The sequence below is a fragment of the Liolophura sinensis genome, chromosome 5, assembly GCF_032854445.1.
Source record: "Liolophura sinensis isolate JHLJ2023 chromosome 5, CUHK_Ljap_v2, whole genome shotgun sequence".
In the NCBI taxonomy this organism is placed as follows: Eukaryota; Metazoa; Mollusca; class Polyplacophora; order Chitonida; family Chitonidae; genus Liolophura; species Liolophura sinensis.
Genome location: NC_088299.1, coordinates 4,414,969 through 4,434,451, shown reverse-complemented (window position 1 = coordinate 4,434,451; position 19,483 = coordinate 4,414,969). Strand labels below are relative to the sequence as shown.

Genomic DNA, 19,483 nt, shown 5'->3' with positions numbered 1-19,483 from the left:
ATACGTCTCCATTAAATCCATTACGAGCCCACCCAACAGATGCATCCAAATACGTCTGGATTAAAATCCATTACGAGCCCACCTAACGGATGCATCCAAATACGTCTCCATTAAAATCCATTACCAACCCACCTAACAGATGCATCCAAATACGTCTCCATTAAAATTCATTACGAGCCCACCTAACAGATGCATCCAAATACGTCTCCATTAAAATCCATTACGGGCCCACCTAACAGATGCATCCAAATACGTCGCCGTTGAATCCATCATACGCCCAAATTAGTATATGAATGTGAATATGTCGCCATTGAAGCGTTGTCTACCCAACATGCAACTTGACGCCAACCTTTGAATTAATCACGAGAACCACCTAACATATGAATCTGTATATATGACCACTGAACTCATCATGCGCCCACCTAGAAGATGAATCCGAATATGCCATCACTGGGCCATTATCTACCCACCTGACATATTACAATGCTTAAACTGTCTCCTCTAGCGAAATCTTTTACAACGCTTCCTAACAACATTCAAAATCTAGCCAAGAGCACTCATATCTTTGTTTCCTTTGTGTATACATATGTTCCCATCCAAGAATTGTCCGTGATAAGAATCACGTGCACTGCGTTTGTCGAGCAGAGATTTGCTCCGCTAAGCCCAGCTTTCCCACTCTTACGGTTTTGTGTTGAAGACAAACGGGTTGATATTATCTTGTTTATACCCAATACCATGCAGTGAGTCCAGAGAAAATACACATCAACAGTTATTATAGTCTGGAAAGTTTATCTGTCAAGAGATAATCAGATTTTCATCTCCGACAAAAGCACAATAGTCTTAATGAAGTGTGGACAATTATGAAGAAGAAAGAGCGAGCAACTGGTTCACGATGACAAAGGCAAGGTTTGTTGTCAGAACAACGACCGGTTTAGTCGCCAGAACAGTGGCCGGGTCTGTCGTCAGAAAAGCGGCGGGGTCTGCCGTCAGACACGACTTATAACAGGCAAGCGTTTATGCGACAATTTGGTGTTTCCAGAAAGTTTAAGATAGTAAAGTATTGATGTCACAGATAATGCCAATTTGGTGGCTCCATGCAGAAAAACCTACACAAGTTAGTAGTGCATATATGTTACGAATAAAATGTCCCATGTAATGTTACCAATAATAACAATTTTGTGCTCCCAAAACATTTACCCAAGTTATAGTAGTGCATACACTTTACAAATAAGGTGTCTCGTGCATTATTAGAAATAATGACAATTGGGTGGTCACAGAAAGCTTACACAATCTAGTAGTGCTTATATACGGACGTTACAAATATGGTGTCTCATGCAATGTTACAAATGATGACAATCTGGTGGTTCCAGAAAGCTTACACAAGATAGTAGTGTATGTATACAGACCTGACAAATATAGTGTCTCATGCAATGCTACAAATGATGACAATCTGGTGGTTCCAGAAAGTTTATACAAGATAGTAGTGCATATATGCAGACGTTACATATAGGGTGTCTCCTGCAATGCTACAAATAATGACAATTTGGTGGTCCCAAAAAGTTACACAAGATAGTAGTGCATATATAGAGACGTTACAAAAAGGAGTCCCATGCAATGTTACAAATAATAATAATTTGGAGTTCCCAAAACGTTTACACAACTTAGTAGTGCATAATCGTTACAAATAAGGTGTCTCACGCAATGTTACAAACAACCCACAATCACCGGCCGATATTACACTGTAATACAACACAGTATTTATTCCCATGCCCATGCAGCATACATATTCACAGAAATATAAGCTGTCGGTGGGAATAAGGCTCAATTGAGCCTGTTATATCCCTTAACACATGTAGAGAGTACAGCCATGATATTATCATAAACAGGCGAACAAAATACATAAATAAATAATAATAAGCTAACATGTATATGTTAAAACCGTGGCGACCTAAGGGAAGTAACCCCCATGGGAATAATAACTATATAATAGGGGCGAGTTTAGAGGAGATTTGAATAAGGAAGAAGAGTGTGTTGTTTTAAGTGATGGAGGCAACTTATTCCATTTCCGAGATCCAACTATTTTAAAAGGGTGCCGTAATAAGAAAGGTAGACTTAAATATAGGCTTAAGTAAGTTTTGTAGTTCTTTCTGTGAAGCAGGTAAGTCATTGCGGTGTTAAATGTAGTGGCCAAGAGGGAGAAGGGTGACTAATGCCGAGAATTTCTAGTAACAGTCTTTATTCACCGCATGCAGTTTGCCGAACAGTAGGTAACGCTGAACAACAATGGTAATCAGGTAGACAGTGCAATCACTAACATGTTAATGTCAGCAATAATTGCTGAACACTAAATAAATCAGTCATGTGAAAACAGATAAACTACACTGTATATAACATATAGCTCAATGCCACGCCGCCTTACAACACCAACGCTATAAGCCCTGCATCCAGTAATTTACTTGTAGTGAAATGTTTGCAAATTAAATTTAACAAAGTTCATTATTCCTTTAACGTCCACAAAAATATTTCAATAATATGGACGAACAATTATAATTCAATTGATCTCTCTCAAAATATTAAAATAAAAAAATTCTACATTCAAATACAGCAATAATTTGTAATGGTAATGGGAGACTACTCGGTATGGCATAAACAACTTATACAGTCAATGGGAGGTAACCCTATCCCTAAAACGTGACCTTGACTTGACATCAACAATATTCTAATTAATTACTCAAAACAACGATGAATCTATGTCCATAAATTGTAATCAATCTCCAATCTCCTTTAAACTATAGAACACGTTCTATTGCTTTAAAATGAAATGAAAATTGATTAAACAAAGAAAGCAGTTGTGTCCCGGAAAGTGGACACCTCACGGCACAAACGAAAATAAGTTGTATGAAACGTGTGTGTCGATTTACTTGGCACAAAAAGCTCTCAAGAGAAACATGTCCAATACTTTACGCTATATAAAAAAGACGGAACGCAGCCCTTGAGTTATGCACCTGAACAGTGAATCTCTGTGACAAACAAACAGCAACGCAGCTACACGGATTATTCAAAGCAGCAGACACGACCGCCTCACGTGCAATGGAAAATTTTGCTCGCTACCGCAGCGCCGCCGCGTATGACAGGGAGTATCTTAACCATGCAATATGAATACAAGACTGAGAAGGTAACAACACATCGAATAAAATACATGTACATATCTCAAATGGGTCGCTTACGCTAAAGAAAATACGTGAATTTTCCAGCAGATAATGTGGACCTGTAAAACTTTTGTCCTCGTTCAGACTGCGAAAAAAATTTGACAATGAAAACAAATCATTGATCAGCATGAATTGCTAGATTTCTAGTACATGTATGACATGTACGCAATAAATTCAGTGGGCACTGTCCACGTTTGTAGCTACCAGAAAAATGTGATATCATTTTGCACACTAATATTCAGTTTACAATACAAAGGGTATACATGTTAAATTAGTTCAGTTAACACCCAGGCTCTGTCCTGAATATTCTTCAGTGCGACATAAAACACTAATCTAATAAATAAATCAAATATGGTAGTTTAATTAAATTAAAGGTTAAGGTTTTCAACTGCACTTGGACGTTTAATTTAATTTAACTAAAGTCGAATATACTGTGAATAAAGTTGAAGAACGTCATGCACAAAGCCTGTAAAATAGTTTTCTGGTAGACTTGATGGATGGGTAACAGTAAACTGTAATTCACGGTATAAATTGTCAGATAGACTACCCGGGGAAATATATGATGCATGTTTTTTCCAGGTTGTATCTGGTTTCATTTACCCATAAAATTGACCGACAGCCTATAAGTTGAAAAGGAAAAGAAAAAACAAAGAACAACTGAATACGAGGTAAGTGTAGCGACTGACATGCTTCTGAAATGTGTAGCCTGCAGAGGTGATGAAGCCATCCTATCCCAATACGTCTACTTCAAAAGCCGAGCAGAGATGATGAACCTATTCTATCCTAATACGCCTACTTCAAAGTTTTAGCAGAGGTGACGAACCTTTTCTATCCCAATACGTCTATTTCAAAAGCTGAGACGACCTCATTTAGCAGAGAAAATGTCTCGATAAGTCTACACGGTGTTAAAAAAATAAGTCGATTATGCCTTTTTCTAAATATTCACTCCACCAGTGTTAGATCAAATGAGATATTATATATTCCCAGTCTTACATAGACGAAGTCAAAATTTATTAATTAATCACAAAGAACTAATTCTTCAACCGTTGAAACAGTTTGAGTAACACGCATTTCGTAATATTTACATTTAGTATGGTTTCCAATGGTACGCTACCACACTTTGTTTCTTTCAAAGAACTGATGAATACTGCAGAATTCATTGTTTTCCGTTAACTTTTTTCTCGAGCGGTAAGTGAAAGTACCAGATTATTCAAACACGCATTTATTGAACATGAACGTTGCAACATTAACAAAAACTTGGTGGCTTCTGTCGACATTTTATGAATCTTCTTCAAGAAAGACGATTAAATCCCTATAAATGGCTGAACTGGAAAGCACATTCTTTGCTTTCCAAGAACAAAGATGAGTTATCATGAATCTGATAACCAGTAGAATTGTGTTTGCATACAATAAAACAAGGTGGAGAAATCTGACTATTGATTGTTTTTCCAATCTGTTCCTCCCGATCGTTTTCGCTGGCGTTGAATAAAAGCAGGAAATTACTCAAACAGACATTTATTATCAACGTGGCAACATCAAATCAAGCTTGGAGCATTCTGTCAACATTTTATGAACCTTCTTCAGAAGGAAACAGTTATTCACATATACTCTTACATATATGAAACTTGAGATAGGCGATGATGCACTTTTCGCAAATATGGCACTGGTTATGAAAAGAAGATCAAAATCATGTTTAACTCAAGTATTTTTAATATCCATTTCATTTTGCCTTCATAAAAATGTGAAATTATAGCATTATTAAAATAGAATAAAGCACTGCAAGTACAAGGAAAAACATTTTACACCACATCATGATGGGCCGCTTCCTTGTAATTTGTGTTAAGGGCCTGGTATTGGCTGATCGATTTCTCTTGTTGGCAAACCACTTTTTAACTTGTTCCTGTGTCAAACCACCTGCTGTAGCCAAACTTTCAGTCTGAGATGGTGTAGGGTAAGGGTGGTCGATGTGTTGTTCATACCACAGCTCCAACAAACGGACAGATGCTTTGGACAAAAGCGATCTGGTCCTTATGCCAAGATGTCTTCTGCTGATGTTGCTTGCCACGACCTGGGCTTCTCTACTAAGACAGGAACCGACAGTGGCGACACTGGCCTCTACTCTTTTTATTATCAACCCAAGTTCCTGGTCGTAGTACTGGTTAAGAAGCACTTTTAACTGGGGATGTGGTGTCGCCTAGCATAAGACTTCGGTATCTCTCAGTCTCAACCAAGGCTGTCTTGCACCTGTAGAAGTCCTACAACTCTCGGACCCTCTCTGGCTGACATGATAGGAGTTTACTCAGTCTACACAACAAGGCCGTCTTTCTGGCTAAGAGAGGCTCACAATGAGACAACAGGGCGCTCTGAAAGAGGTTGATGGGCAAACACCTCTCGAGACATTCCATTTCCAGGGCTGTTTTCAAGTCATTTGGAAGGGTGTGGTTTTGCAAAACGGAATAGTCTCAAGAGAAGGGGAAATAATCGCCAGGTCGACATTCTGTTACAGGACTCGGACAACTTTCTGTCCTTACAGTGATCTAAGCTGATTCTTCAACTCGACAGTGGTGACTATCGCCGACGTAGACAGGTTCGATTTTAGTCTTAATATCATCTTTGGCACTTTCAGCTGACGTGTACTGTCTACTTCAAGCACTGAGAAAATCTCATTTAACAGAGAAAATGTATCGATAAGTCTACGCTTTGACACGTGCGTGCCTACATAGAGTGAACGTTGAATACACGAATCAGACAAAAAGAAACACTCACTCATAAGTTCGGTCCTTCGCCAAGCTTCGCCCGTATTGAAAATATGCAACATTTCGGATATTTATGTGTATATATACCCTTGAATGATATCCGTCACTTTAAAGTCGACGAATCTAGACTGCAAGTTTTCATTTCACCGTAACATCAAATGGTGTTACGTTCCATTTTAACAACGTGTTATATTTTTCATACTTAAATGTTGAACAGGCATCGAATATTTACTTACTTATTTATTTATTTATCTATTTATTTACTTGATATTTCACTCTGTACTTTACCTTCGGCGAATGTTTCACTTATTATTACGCGGCTAGCAGTATGATGGTAGGAAAACGGGCTGAGCACGGGGAAATGGCAATCGTATATAAATGTCTGCATTCTGAGGTACTTACAAATTTCTTACAGCCAGGTAGGCCTACATTTATATAAGACTAGCCAAAACTAGCCAAATCCTCAACCAGTATTTCTAGTCATGCGCCGTGTTACATATATTTGTGTAGCTGTTAAGACACACGTACGGACTCCGAAGCGGACGCGGGGAGTAATTATCTCAAGTTGGCCCCTTACGCCAAAGAAAACATTTGATTTTTCTAACAGATAATCCGCCCGAATCACGCTGAGATCGATAATCCCATTATTCGATCACATCAAAGATCACACGATCGAGTTGTTCACACACAAAAATCCATGTACATGAATCAATCAGCTAAGCCTTCCTGTGTATAACCCCTGGCCTGGCCTTTACAGGGTCTCTCAGAAAGTCTCATAGAAATATAAAGATTCAAGCTAACAACAACAACACGCAACCAAAAGATTTCTTCCCGTTTAAAGAACATGTATATAGGCTACGTGAGAAAATAACTACTTGAGAAAATATTCTCAAGCATTTCCACCATTTACTCAGATATCTAAGTTTGTGTACTTTCTGGTGCACCCCTGTATTTGTCCACATATGCTTGACATTGCAATTTATTCTGGTTTTTTTGTTGTTTTATTTCCAATTTCAAGTGATTAAAAACTCTTTAGGTTCTGTCATCGCCATGGAAGAAAAATTATTTGCATTTAGCCTAAATACAAGATTCTAGCCAGCAGATCTGCTAGTCATGCAAAACCAAATCACTACAATATCAGCTATATAGATATATAAATCCTCCCGCCATAATGCTGGCCCCAGTCATATAAATGAAATATTCTTGAGTACGGCGTAATACCGATCAAATAAATAAATAAATTTGAAAAAAAAATTAAAGAAGGCGATCGGCTGCGCAGAGACGAACACTAAATATCCAAATGATCAAGCGACGGTCACGTAAAAAATTGTAGAGTTTAGCTAGTTTCACATCCATAAGTTCACTCTGTCGCCATGCTTCGCGAAATTCGTACCGGTATTGACAGTGTAACTTTTGCAAAAATATATACTTATGTATAATATCACTCAACTTTAAGTCAATGAATCCAGTCTTCAAGCTTTCGTTGAATTTTATTCATCTATTTATTTACTTATTTATTATGAAACTATGGCATCAAAGAATCCTTCATTTTTAATAACATGATATCATTTTTTCATATTTAAATGAGGAATGGGCAATCGCTTAATACATCCGCACTCGAAATGTGAGAGGGGTTTTAATTTCTTTAGACGTTTCCATACGTTTTTGAGTATATACGAACATGGCATTGTTCTGTATAAAACACTAAGAAGCCAGATCTTCTACCAGTATTTCCATTCATGAAGTAAGACATAAAAGATCCCATACTGGACCCAAAAAGGAAAAAAAGGGCGGGGGGTAATTATCTCAAGTATGTCGCTTACCCCAAAGAAAACTGTTGATTATTCTAACAGATGCGTGCAATTCACGTAATTCATCAAAATCTCGCTGTGATCGATAATCCGGTAATCAGATCACATTCAAGATCAGAGGCTCAAATTCCACATACAACACAGTCCATGTACATGAATCTCTGATTAAAATGAAGAAACAATAACAGAACAAACTCCTTGTATATAACCCCATGCCTGACCCACAGGGACCCTCAGAGAGTCTCATGGAAGCAAAAAGGACGCTGGGTAACAACAACAAAACACAACCACATGATTCCTTCCTGTTTACAGAATATACATGGGAAACATTAATATTATGTTGGTTTTAACATTTTAAACATTACTCCAGTTATAGTTGATGTTTTTACTTATATTTAGAACTACCTTATCGTTTATACTCACATATGTTTGATATAACAATGTCTACCTTTATGTATCAAGTGTATGATTCAAGTGCCTTCATACTCTGAATATATATATATATATATATATATATAAAATGTTCTATATCATATCCATTTCTATTGATGATGATGATAGAGCAATATATATATATATATATATATATATATATATATATATATATATATATATATATATATATATATATATATATATATATTGCTCTATATCATCTCCATTTCTATACAAAGTGTTTTCATTACTTATATGTCGTTTAGTGGGTATCATTTAGTGGGTTGTGGCTGGTCGTCTGAAAATCAATAAAAAAAAACTGCTTGAAATATGATATGGATAAAATTTGCAGTCTTGTATATTTTCTCCTGTTTTGCTAATAAACCATGGCACAAAGGCATAAAGACCCGTCTGAAAACCGGGTTTTACCACTTTGCAAATGTTACACAGATTTACATTGGATTAATGTATAGTATTAATGTATAGAATCAATAAAACAGTATAAAAAAATATGAGATTTGGGTGTCCTTCAAATCGTACTTCGTTGGTAGGCCCCTACATTGGTTTGTAAGAGGTCGCTCTCGAGTACTAGGCTACGTTTTAGGAAACACGTTGACAAGATAAAGTTTTCATGTACTGAGTAAATAGTGTATAAACCATACAATTGACCATGTTTCGTGTTTTGCTGTTGACAACAGGATTGTCACCGAAACTTGTTTGTCCACCAAACACTGGCCCGATGGATAACAATGACTAAATAAGCTAATCGTGTTTCCGTATCCTGTAATGAGACTGGTCAAACTCTTCACGGTTCACCGGTCACGGCGGGAAGGCATGGGATTCAAAAGTTGAATTAGTAACTCCAGAGAAATCGCTCTCGGCATGGAAGACTGAGTAGATTAACTATGTTTTGTTAAGGCGCCATTGTGATTCCTCGCGGTATTCTAACCTCTCCTAATTGTATCATGGAAGAGATTATCACTCTTATCCTATTGGTTCCTTAAGCAAACATTGGTTCCACGCGACTATGTCCAGACAAATGATTGGCCAGGATTTGAGGCATGGTTGCTATATATATAGCGACTGTTCCTCCGATTTAGGGCAAAAAGTCTTCGTGCACTTGATGAAGACGTTTTAGGAATAGTCAGTGGAAAAAGCGAGAGTAAACTTGACATGTGAAGAAGCATCGTTTGCTGTAAAGAAAAATTAATGACCAAAGATCTAAGCGAGAAAAGTTTGACTGAAAAAGTTTCGCTTGGTGCTAAAATATCACAAGGCATGGCTTCCACCGCGAATAATGTGCCAGTAATTGATGGGGATGACTGCATTGTGGATGTAGAAACTGTCGAAGAAGAAAATTTTAGTGAGCTATCCAGTGGCACTACTTCCGATATATCCAACATCAGTGATACGTCCGACAGTGAGAGAACGGAAGTGAAGCCAGCGACCAAACCCTCCAAACCCCCGTTCAGTTACAACGCCCTAATCATGATGGCTATCCGTTCTAGTCCCGGGAAACGACTGACGCTCAACGGTATTTACCAGTTCATCATGACCAACTATCCTTACTACCGTGAAAAGAAACAAGGCTGGCAGAACTCCATCCGCCACAATCTCAGCCTGAACAAGTGTTTTGTCAAGGTGCCCCGCCATTACGAGGATCCGGGGAAGGGGAATTACTGGATGCTGGATCCGTCCAGTGACGATGTGTTTATCGGCGGAACCACCGGCAAACTCCGCAGACGATCTGCTCATAGGTCCAGGTTTGACTTATACAAAACTTCACCGATCTCCAGGATATCTTCGCAACTGTACAAAACCCCACCATTCCCAAACGGACAACTACCAGTATCTCTCCCGGGTTACATCCCTGCGCCATATTCTTATCCATACCCCTGTCCGGTTCCCCAGAATACCTGGAACATATCGGATCTTAACGCCTGCAGACCCATATCGGACCTCTATCCTAAAACCAACGCTAAAAGTGTGACTCAAACTACAGATTTCTCAGTGGACCGAATACTGGGAACAGAAAACGACAAAAAACATTTGGGCGGTAGAGTCTTGTCTAATTCAGACACTGTGTCATCTCAAAAGTTGGCCCAAAATCTATACGGAATCTCCCAAATGAATGTTCACCAGGATTTATGGAAATATCACGTCAACCCGTTGGCGAATTCGCACCTTTTCCAACCACTTTCCCTTCAGATTTCTAGATAATGTTTTACCAGTGAATGTCACATATATAATTCAGTGCTACCATTGTGTATTATTTTGTTGTATGCGACAGTGTGTATTTGTTATAAATTGACAATGGATTACAATTTGCACTACAATTTGTATATACATATATATTGTTGTTACATATATTTCGTGATATTATACCTTACGTTTTCCGTGCCAGACATCTGATTTTCCTCGTCATTTATTTTCTTTAGCTATTTATTTATTTGATTGTTGTTTAAAGCCATGGTCAAGATTTTCCCCATTCTCTAATGATGACTTACGAGAGCTACGGTGATGTACTAAATACAGCCTACATCGAGAGCGCAAATTTGCTCTCCGCATGGCTTTGGAACACATATGGAAGCCTTATTAATTGTCCAAGTGAAAACGCCACTTAAGACAAATTGCAAATAATTCTTCAGAAACATGGTTTGGAAAGGCCAACAAAATTTATAATTCATGTAATACTCCTGTTTTTTTATGGCCTATAGCCATGTATAACTGAACTGGGCTCAAGCTATACATTCTACGGCCTATAAAGGTAATTCCACATTCATGTACATCAATACCAGACAGTCTTAGGCTGTCGTCAAATCATACACAGAACACAATGATGTTAATTCATGGTATGCTCGTGTTAACTGATGTGGAATTCTGATTAACATCCTTCGACACATGGTTTGTTTTTACCCAACCCGTATCTACACGCTGGAATACCCAATAGCAATTGTATACGGCCGACAATTTAACTTAGATAGCAATGTTGATATATAAACATTATTAAAAAAAATTATTAATAAAGTTTTCTTTTAATTCACAGCTTAGCTGCCTTTAGTAATGTACAACACAGACAATGGACCGTATGCTTCCGTAAGCACAAATCTAGCACAAATCGTTATTGATCGTGGGTTTCCCGCGGGCTCTGTCTGGTTTCCTTCCACCATAATGCTCTCCGCCGTCGTATACATGAAATATTCTTGACTACGGCGTAAAACACCAATCAAATAAATAAATCAAACCGTTATTTATAATAATTTTAGTTTCTTACATGAATTGGGCAGCTTAAATTTTTAAGACAAATAAATATAGTTCCGTACATATATACATAAGCAAGGTGTCTATTTCACCTGTTATTTTGCAAATATCGTTCAATTAGTTAATGCTATATTTTATATCTTATACTAATATAAATTTGTGAACTCCAATCTATGATAATTTGATGTCGTTCCGAAGAACTGTGTGAATTTTGAACATGTGCTTTATCGACTTTAAATCGCATACCAGATATATCTATCTTATTAAACTTTTGTTTGGTAATTTGTGTTCACCACTGAATCAAACACAGTCATTTTACGACAGATGCGAACTATCCTTTCTTAATTCAGTGAATGGTATCATGCTCTTCTGTATCTGTAAAACTTCTCCAAAGTATTTTTTCCTTGTTTTACCGTAACTTTATTAGACCGTACCTTATGTCTTTGTCATGTTGCAGGGCATTTATAAAGTTGTTAAACATAACACCATAAACCTCGAAATTATGTAACACAACTCCTAGAGACCTATCCTTCATGTTGACGCAGTGGATTCCGACACTCTCCTAAGTATGCAAAGACACGTACTCCGTCATAACACCGTAAACACAATGACCCCTCTCGAGTTCGTCAATGTGCGAAGTGTGACCGGATTCCTGTACACTGGGCGGAATAGGTAATGACAGGTTTGGCATACACATTATAGTCCACTCCTATTGCTTGACAGTTTTCGTGTAAGTTTGTATTCTTTAAAACGGCTAGGAAGCTAGAAACCACGTGATTTCCTTAGTAACAAACGGCGTGGGTGAAGAAAACGGTCCTCCCCACGTTATTGCATAGGAAAATGCCCATTTTTGAATCGCTCTAAGCGATCTTGCATCCGTTGGATTTTTCGGCTTTCCAGATTGAGTATTTCTACAGAGCTTTCGTGACGTTATTTTGTACAACTAGGCCTAACTGGTTGCTAGCGAAGTGGCAAAAGGCGACCTTTTCTCCAATGCTTTAACATTGGGCGGCCATTTTGTTTTAGACACGAAAAGTTGGTCAAGTGACCCTCAACTTCCCACCCGTCTTACAGAATGCTATTGAGAAACCTATCACGTAAGCATCTACCGATCTCCCTTATCCCCGTATATGCGCACGCGCGGGCTTTTATGGGTGGCCTTGTTTGCAAACTCCTATGAACTGCTCGCCAACACTAGTAGAATCTCGGGTTAAGGACGCCGTACAAACAAGCTAGTGACAGGGTGATAATGGGTGTGCGTAAAGAAAGGGGGAGGTTTGAAAGCGATGAGCATTGTCCGGTGGTCACCACCCCCTGGCAAGGAAGGCCCGAAGTCTCCTTAGCCCCAGCAGAGATCGGACAATGCTATCTATTTGATAATCGCATAATTGTTCGGGGACAAAAATCGTTGATGTAGTTGTTTGTTAAAGAAAGATTAACATAGGTTCCCACAACGAGAAAACAGATCAATCAAGCCTTTCCAAACAAACAACATTTGGAATTCCCAATACAGAAGTCCACCTGAACAGGTGCACGAGCCATTGTACATTGATGTCTGTGCTCATAGATTGAAATACAGACAAGCATCGACCAATGTGAGATGAAGGAAGGATAAGGTTTTCCAGTAAAGTGAGGTTTTCCATGTACAGGCGAAGCAACTGTCTAATGTACAATGGCAATAAAATTTAAGAAACCGTACACAATACTTATTGAATTCTCTGTTAATTTACCCGACCAGCACTTGACGAGAAAAATAGTATTACCTACGTATCCACCCATACCAGATCTAGTTAAACTAACAACATTTGCTAAGTCAAATATTTTAGCCCTGATATTTTTCTTCTGTCCACTTTTCGCATAGTTCATCTTCTTCGAGTCAATTTCTTTGGGGAAAATGATTTAAGCAGTCTAACGTTGTTTGAAAACAACTTGTCCTCCACTAACATATATATGCATATCTGCACGCCACACCTCAAGCAAGTATCGTATAAGTAAGAAATGCTTGAGTAATAAAATTAACAAATTTACAGCCAGTTAGTAAAAATTGACGAAACTGACTGATGTGCTATTATGAACAATCTAATCCTAGCACGTCAGGTATGGGTATCCAGCATGATTTCCTGTGACATGATGATCGGTACTGTCTATTTCCAGAACAGGTGGTTATTAATGTGAACAACCAAGAATAAACCACACGTCTACCGCAATTAACGAATTTTACACGGTACTGAACGAGAATTGTGAGGGATGTATTGCCCCAGGGCCACGGTATGCCCCTACAAGACTTGACCTTATCAAAACAACTACCAACTTTACCCCCTCAAGGACATCTAAGAACAATTATACACTTTTCTCGAACAAGAAATCTTTGTCCTCCTTATGCATGGAACTGTTCATATCCTGTCTTGCTGTAAGCTTTCTAACTTTGTTATTGGCTGATCAAAAATGCTCGGATGTGTCGTTTTTAGCATGTGGTCATGCGTTCGAAAAAGACTTCATCTGACAACGGACTAAAAAAGGCGCGTCGCATCTGCAAAAAAAAAACATATCTCGAACATGGGCAGTTAATGTTTCGTTCTGCACATTTATGTATTAATTTAATACATGCTCAAGGATTTTTCATCTTTATGACTGTAGTTAGGTGTATAAACTGGAGGAAACTGGAGTGCCCGGAACAAACCACCACGCTTAGGCAATTACCTGGGAAAATTCCTGACCTAAAGCCGCAATGGAAACAGCTAGAAATGGGTTTAAATTTGATCAAACAGATCAAAGATTCATGCATACGGATTAACACATAGGCATATTGGCTACTCTGGTTACTATAAAATGTTTACAAGCTGGACATGCAACAAAGATCCTGAGAAGCTATGCTCAACAAATCTCACTGATATCCATTTCTCACACACAGTCCTAACAGAACCGGAAATTTTTTTGGTGCATATATGGTTTGTTTGACATTTAAGCCAACCACAGCCTATGCATGGAGTTATTGGTTTCGGTATGAAATAAAAGAAATTGTATTGCTTTTCTTTCGACATTCGGGTGGGACATTTTAGTCTCTTACTTGGGCGGAACTTGGTTCATTGGTAAAGGATTCGATTAAATTCATGAGGCACACCAAGTGCGGGTTCATTTCCAGCAGAGGGCAGGGGATTTTTTTGGCATGATTCCCTTGCTCCCAATGTTCACATGGGATAGATAGCGATCGATGGCTCTCGTAGGGATAATAGCGCAGTCTTACTTGTTTTCCTCTAAATCAGCGTGTACGTCACGTGGAGAAGTTCGTTAGTACATGCTAAGGAGACGCCGTTTATACAATTTTCACTCAAGTTTCCTCATCCCAAAAATGTGAACCCAGTTGTACAAATGGGAAAAAATTAGTATAGTGAACATATGACGTTAGATAACAATCGAATTAATAAGTAAATAAATCAAATCTAGTATTCGAATACACGCATTGAGAAATCTATTAATATAAATGTACAAAATAAATGACTGAAAACCAATCTAATAAAGGGACACCTGTAAGATATGCCATTGTGCTAGAGGAAATAATAATGGTTGAACTAAAGCGATCAACAGTGTCATTTTTTTGCATCTGTTTTGAAATTTGTGCAATTTCCGGATAAACTGTTGTCAGATTTTCTTGCGCCCACTAATGAGCTAAGGGCGTGTCTGACCCACCCGCCTTGGGGGTCATATCGCAGACCCACCTGATTCACCTCTGGCCTCAGCTAAGACATGTTTTAAGATACATTTGCCGGTTGATTTCATGGGAACATTCAGAAGGCTGTAGGTCCAACCTGACAAAAATATGGTACTCCCATTACTGGATAACATGTATTGTCAAGTGGTACTCAACCATTCAAACACAAACTGGACCAGAAAAAACCCGTGAAAGGGAACACCAATTTGTAATGTAGTCTGTGGAGTTTTTTTGAAACAATTAGGGCCGAGTGACTAATGAAGTTGAGAAAAAGAACTAAAGATCTCGAAGGAAGCCCTCGTCATTATATTTCTAGCATTCGTGAGCATGTTTAAATTGCCAAAGAATATCAAACTCCTTGGACGAAATATCCACAACAATGATGATCTTTAACAGAAACTTGTTAAGTAAATTAACAATTTTTGCTTGTGATATTTTAGTTCCAGGGGCATATTCCACAAAGCCATTAACTGTATTGCAACATTTATTGGTACAGTCTTGAGAAATGATGCTTCATCCAATGCAAGTTGACCGTTAAAACAACCCACGCCTCATGTTGTTTTAAAGAGGTTAGACATTAAGTTATCTTCCAAAAATGATTCGATGTTATTTGTTTATAAACAAAAAAAGCAGATGTGGTTTAACACACTAAAGTTTGTATTCATGAGATTCAACTTCTACACCAACAAGTTTTACTGGATGTGCGGCAAGCTTCAAAGCAATTGTTTAATTTATGGTGATTTTACAGACTACATGAATATGCAGTAAATAAACACCTAGTGTATAGAGAGACCCCGTCAAGTGGACTACTGGGTGGTCGAGCAACAATCAACAGCAAGGCGAGAAGATTACGTTCTGTGTGCACAGATCCTTAACGACAAATGAAGACCACCTTCTGATGATCTGGGGTTAACTTCATAAATCAGGTGAAAGAGTTTTATTTATTGTTCATAATCTTATTAAAACACATCAAGAAGAATAAAACTCACGTGGAAACCTAGGGGGAGCCAACCTCCCAGAACGAGTCTCCTGTGCAACTCAATGGGATATCCCGCTGTATCTGAAGGTGAAGACTGCGCCGTGTGTAGAGAACAGAGTTTTTCTGTTTTCGAGCTGTTAGAATTTGAATTCACTACAGTTTCGGTGAAATATACTCGCTTTTATTTGTGTATTAATGTGTCATTTTCATGGCTACCTATCAAGTTCGTAATTAGACAAACAGATATATGTATATATTCTTCTCTATACATGGATATTCATTGATTCACATCACTGTATCGTGTTTTAAGACAATGTTTTTTTATGGGCTATGACTTGTTTAAGCGTTCCACTGCTTGACTTGAAAGTTTTTTTTAGATCGTTATCGCCTGTTATGTTATTTAAAGGAAAATTTTAAAGAGAAACTGACAACATTATTGCCTATGGTGAAGAATGTGTCAGAGAATCATATCAAAACAGAGGGCCAGTAACGAATTGAGGTATGAGTTAGGTGTACAAGCCACAGTTTCACGTCTTGTAAGGTAGCAGTGCGGATGTAACACACTTCCAGTACATTAAAGATTATTAGCATGAACTAGACAGTTAAGGGACACAGTCTATAACACACTGGTGCACAGAATCAAGCTTTATTCAAATCTCAAGCCTTTTTTTGTAAGCTTAAGCATTTCAGCCTCTCGCAAAGACGGTACACCAGTAACTGTAAGACGGCATGGATATACACATATTATAACAGAAAAGAAGAAAATGGTTTGAACTTCCAATTAAGTGAAGACGAACTCTATGGGGCACGAACTGAGGGAACATCATAGACTGTACTATCACTGCTCTAGGCTGAGATCGCTTATTTCACAGGTTCATTAACATATCAGTGTCAGCAATCTAGGATAACAGTTCTGTGTTTCTTAACGCAGTGGGTTTGTTCCAGTAACATTCCTTAACATATAATTTTCGAACATTGTTGTACAAAATGCAAGATAAAATACGGTGACTCGTTCAATATCATTTTGATTGAAAAACGCCCAGCCAACAGGTACTTTTAAATCTGAGCTTTTTATGGACTGTCAATTTCGCCCTTTACGGCTCTTGCTAAATTATCTGCTGTAAATTCTAAGTATAGTGTTTAAGACAATGACCCAGAAACCTTTCCCCAATGTGGTCACTGTAAGTTCGGCCCCCTCTGGATTGCCGTGGGTTTCCCCCGAGCTGTTTTTTCCCACTATAATGCTGGCCGCTGTCGTATATAAGTGAAATATTCTTAGGTATGGCATAGAACACCAAATAAACAAATAAACAAATAAATAAATAAATAAATAAATAAATAAATAAATAAATAAATAAATAAATAAATAAATAAATAAATAAATAAATAAATAAATAAATAAATAAATAACCTTTGCAGTTAAAAGGTCATCGGAAAATTGGCCGAAATGTTTTCAGACTTAGCCCTGATAATTGCTGAAATTGTTCGACAAAATTATATAGCTGTTGATATACGTTAGTAATCATGGTAATTAAAAGCACAAACATCTGAAACGAATCAAAATTCAACATTTGATCTCATTTAATAAAACATAAGGCACACATTTTCTCATACTGGCAAATGTGTATTTATATAGGCACTTTTATTCATGGTCAGAACATTTCGTCGCATATAATCAAGATTTTATTCTATTTATTTTTACAGAACAGATAAAATTATGCGCCTGTGAAACTGTCTCAATTATTAACCTTTTGTGTAAATAGCACTATTCGGTGACGCAACAAAAATATTAAGAGCTCTTGTTTTACCATAATCAAAATATTCCGCGGGTATAGCTCCGCATATACTGGCTATAGTTCAAAGGTGGTGGAATTTGGTTTGGAGCTTTCATGATAATCTGTTATACAAGAGTAAATTTAAACATTATATAAAACTATTTATAGTAACTGCTGAGTAAAATTTGTGTCCAGTGTGCTCCCTTTAGCTGGAGCCTCAAAATACCTTCCTACCAGGCTGTTTACAAATAATTTTGTGTCTTTCTTCTCCTCACTAAGTATACTGTCAACAGAGAAGTCTGTATGGCGCCTTGGAGGCTGTTTTTCAGCAAACGGCATGGGAAAAGACGGAAATCTGCTGTTATACCCAGGCGTTGCCATGACATAAGATCTCCTGTCTAATACGACAGGAGACCAAGTTTGCATTAATGGCTGGGAGGATATCGGGTACGGGTTGTAGTAGCCTGGATATCCAAAATCCGGTTCAGACTGCAAAATAGGAAACCCCGTTGGTTTAAATGAGTAATGTCTGGCCCTATGAGCAGATCGTCTGCGGAGTTTACCGGTGGTTCCGCCGATGAACACATCGTCACTGGACGGATCCAGCATCCAGTAATTCCCCTTCCCCGGATCCTCGTAATGGCGGGGCACCTTGACAAAACACTTGTTCAGGCTGAGATTGTGGCGGATGGAGTTCTGCCAGCCTTGTTTCTTTTCACGGTAGTAAGGGTAGTTGGTCATGATGAACTGGTAAATACCGTTGAGCGTCAGTCGTTTCCCGGGACTAGAACGGATGGCCATCATGATCAGGGCGTTGTAACTGAACGGGGGTTTGGAGGGTTTGGTCGCTGGCTTCACTTCCATTCTCTCACTATCGGATGCATGACTGGTGTCGTTGGACACGTCGGGTGAACTCCCGTTTAAAAGTTCGCTTATTCCGGTAGACGTGTTTTCTTCGTCTGCTTCTCCAAGTGTCTCTACATCCACCAATAGCTCCCCTTTGTTAGTGTTTTCTGGTGAAACTTTCAACGGTGAGATTATCTGTAATTCTTTTGGATCTGAAGACATCATGCCTCCCATACTATTCGCATTAGTTCGACATTCGTCAAATTTTGACCGGCTTGTTCTAGATCTCATCTCATATCGTTTCTCTTGTAATCCCCCCTCGTCCTGAGACTTGGAGAACAAGCCATTATGTAAGCCTACACTTGCCAAGTCGGCCGAAGATTCTCTTTTGATAACCATGATCAGTAAGATCCAAATTTTCTGATGAGAATTTTCTTTCCAACTTACTCTGCACAATGTTGTCACAGGTAAAATATTACCCACTTGAGAAACGCGCTCCTTTTAACATGTTACAATTGACTTCAAAAAAACACCGCCGAATCGAAACGGACCTATCAGGTTGCAGAGTCTTTTAAGCCAATTGATTGTTTATTTTGAAAGCCAATAGGATTATCGTTTAATCTCTTTGATGAAATAACCACACGCAGGTGGGATTGGAATACAAGAAAGGTTTTGATGGGCGAAATTTGTTTGTAAAGTATC

The 19,483-nt window shown here is 38.3% G+C and overlaps 2 protein-coding genes across 2 annotated transcripts; one reads left to right on the top strand and one right to left on the bottom strand.

The window, feature by feature from the left end:
• The first annotated feature begins 9,489 nt into the window (after positions 1–9,489).
• On the top strand, positions 9,490–10,431 carry LOC135465981 (forkhead box protein fkh-2-like). The gene has a single exon (XM_064743364.1). The coding sequence runs from the start codon at positions 9,490–9,492 to the stop codon at positions 10,429–10,431; it is 942 nt and encodes a 313-aa protein (XP_064599434.1).
• Positions 10,432–18,097: 7,666 nt separating this feature from the next.
• Positions 18,098–19,180, bottom strand: LOC135465980 (forkhead box protein fkh-2-like). The gene has a single exon (XM_064743363.1). The coding sequence runs from the start codon at positions 19,178–19,180 to the stop codon at positions 18,098–18,100; it is 1,083 nt and encodes a 360-aa protein (XP_064599433.1).
• Between the last annotated feature and the right edge of the window lie 303 nt (positions 19,181–19,483).

Bases quoted from the DNA above. Each gene is read 5' to 3' on its own strand.
- LOC135465980 (XM_064743363.1), bottom strand. From the start codon at position 19,180: ATGGTTATCAAAAGAGAATCTTCGGCCGACTTGGCAAGTGTAGGCTTA.
- LOC135465981 (XM_064743364.1), top strand. From the start codon at position 9,490: ATGGCTTCCACCGCGAATAATGTGCCAGTAATTGATGGGGATGACTGC.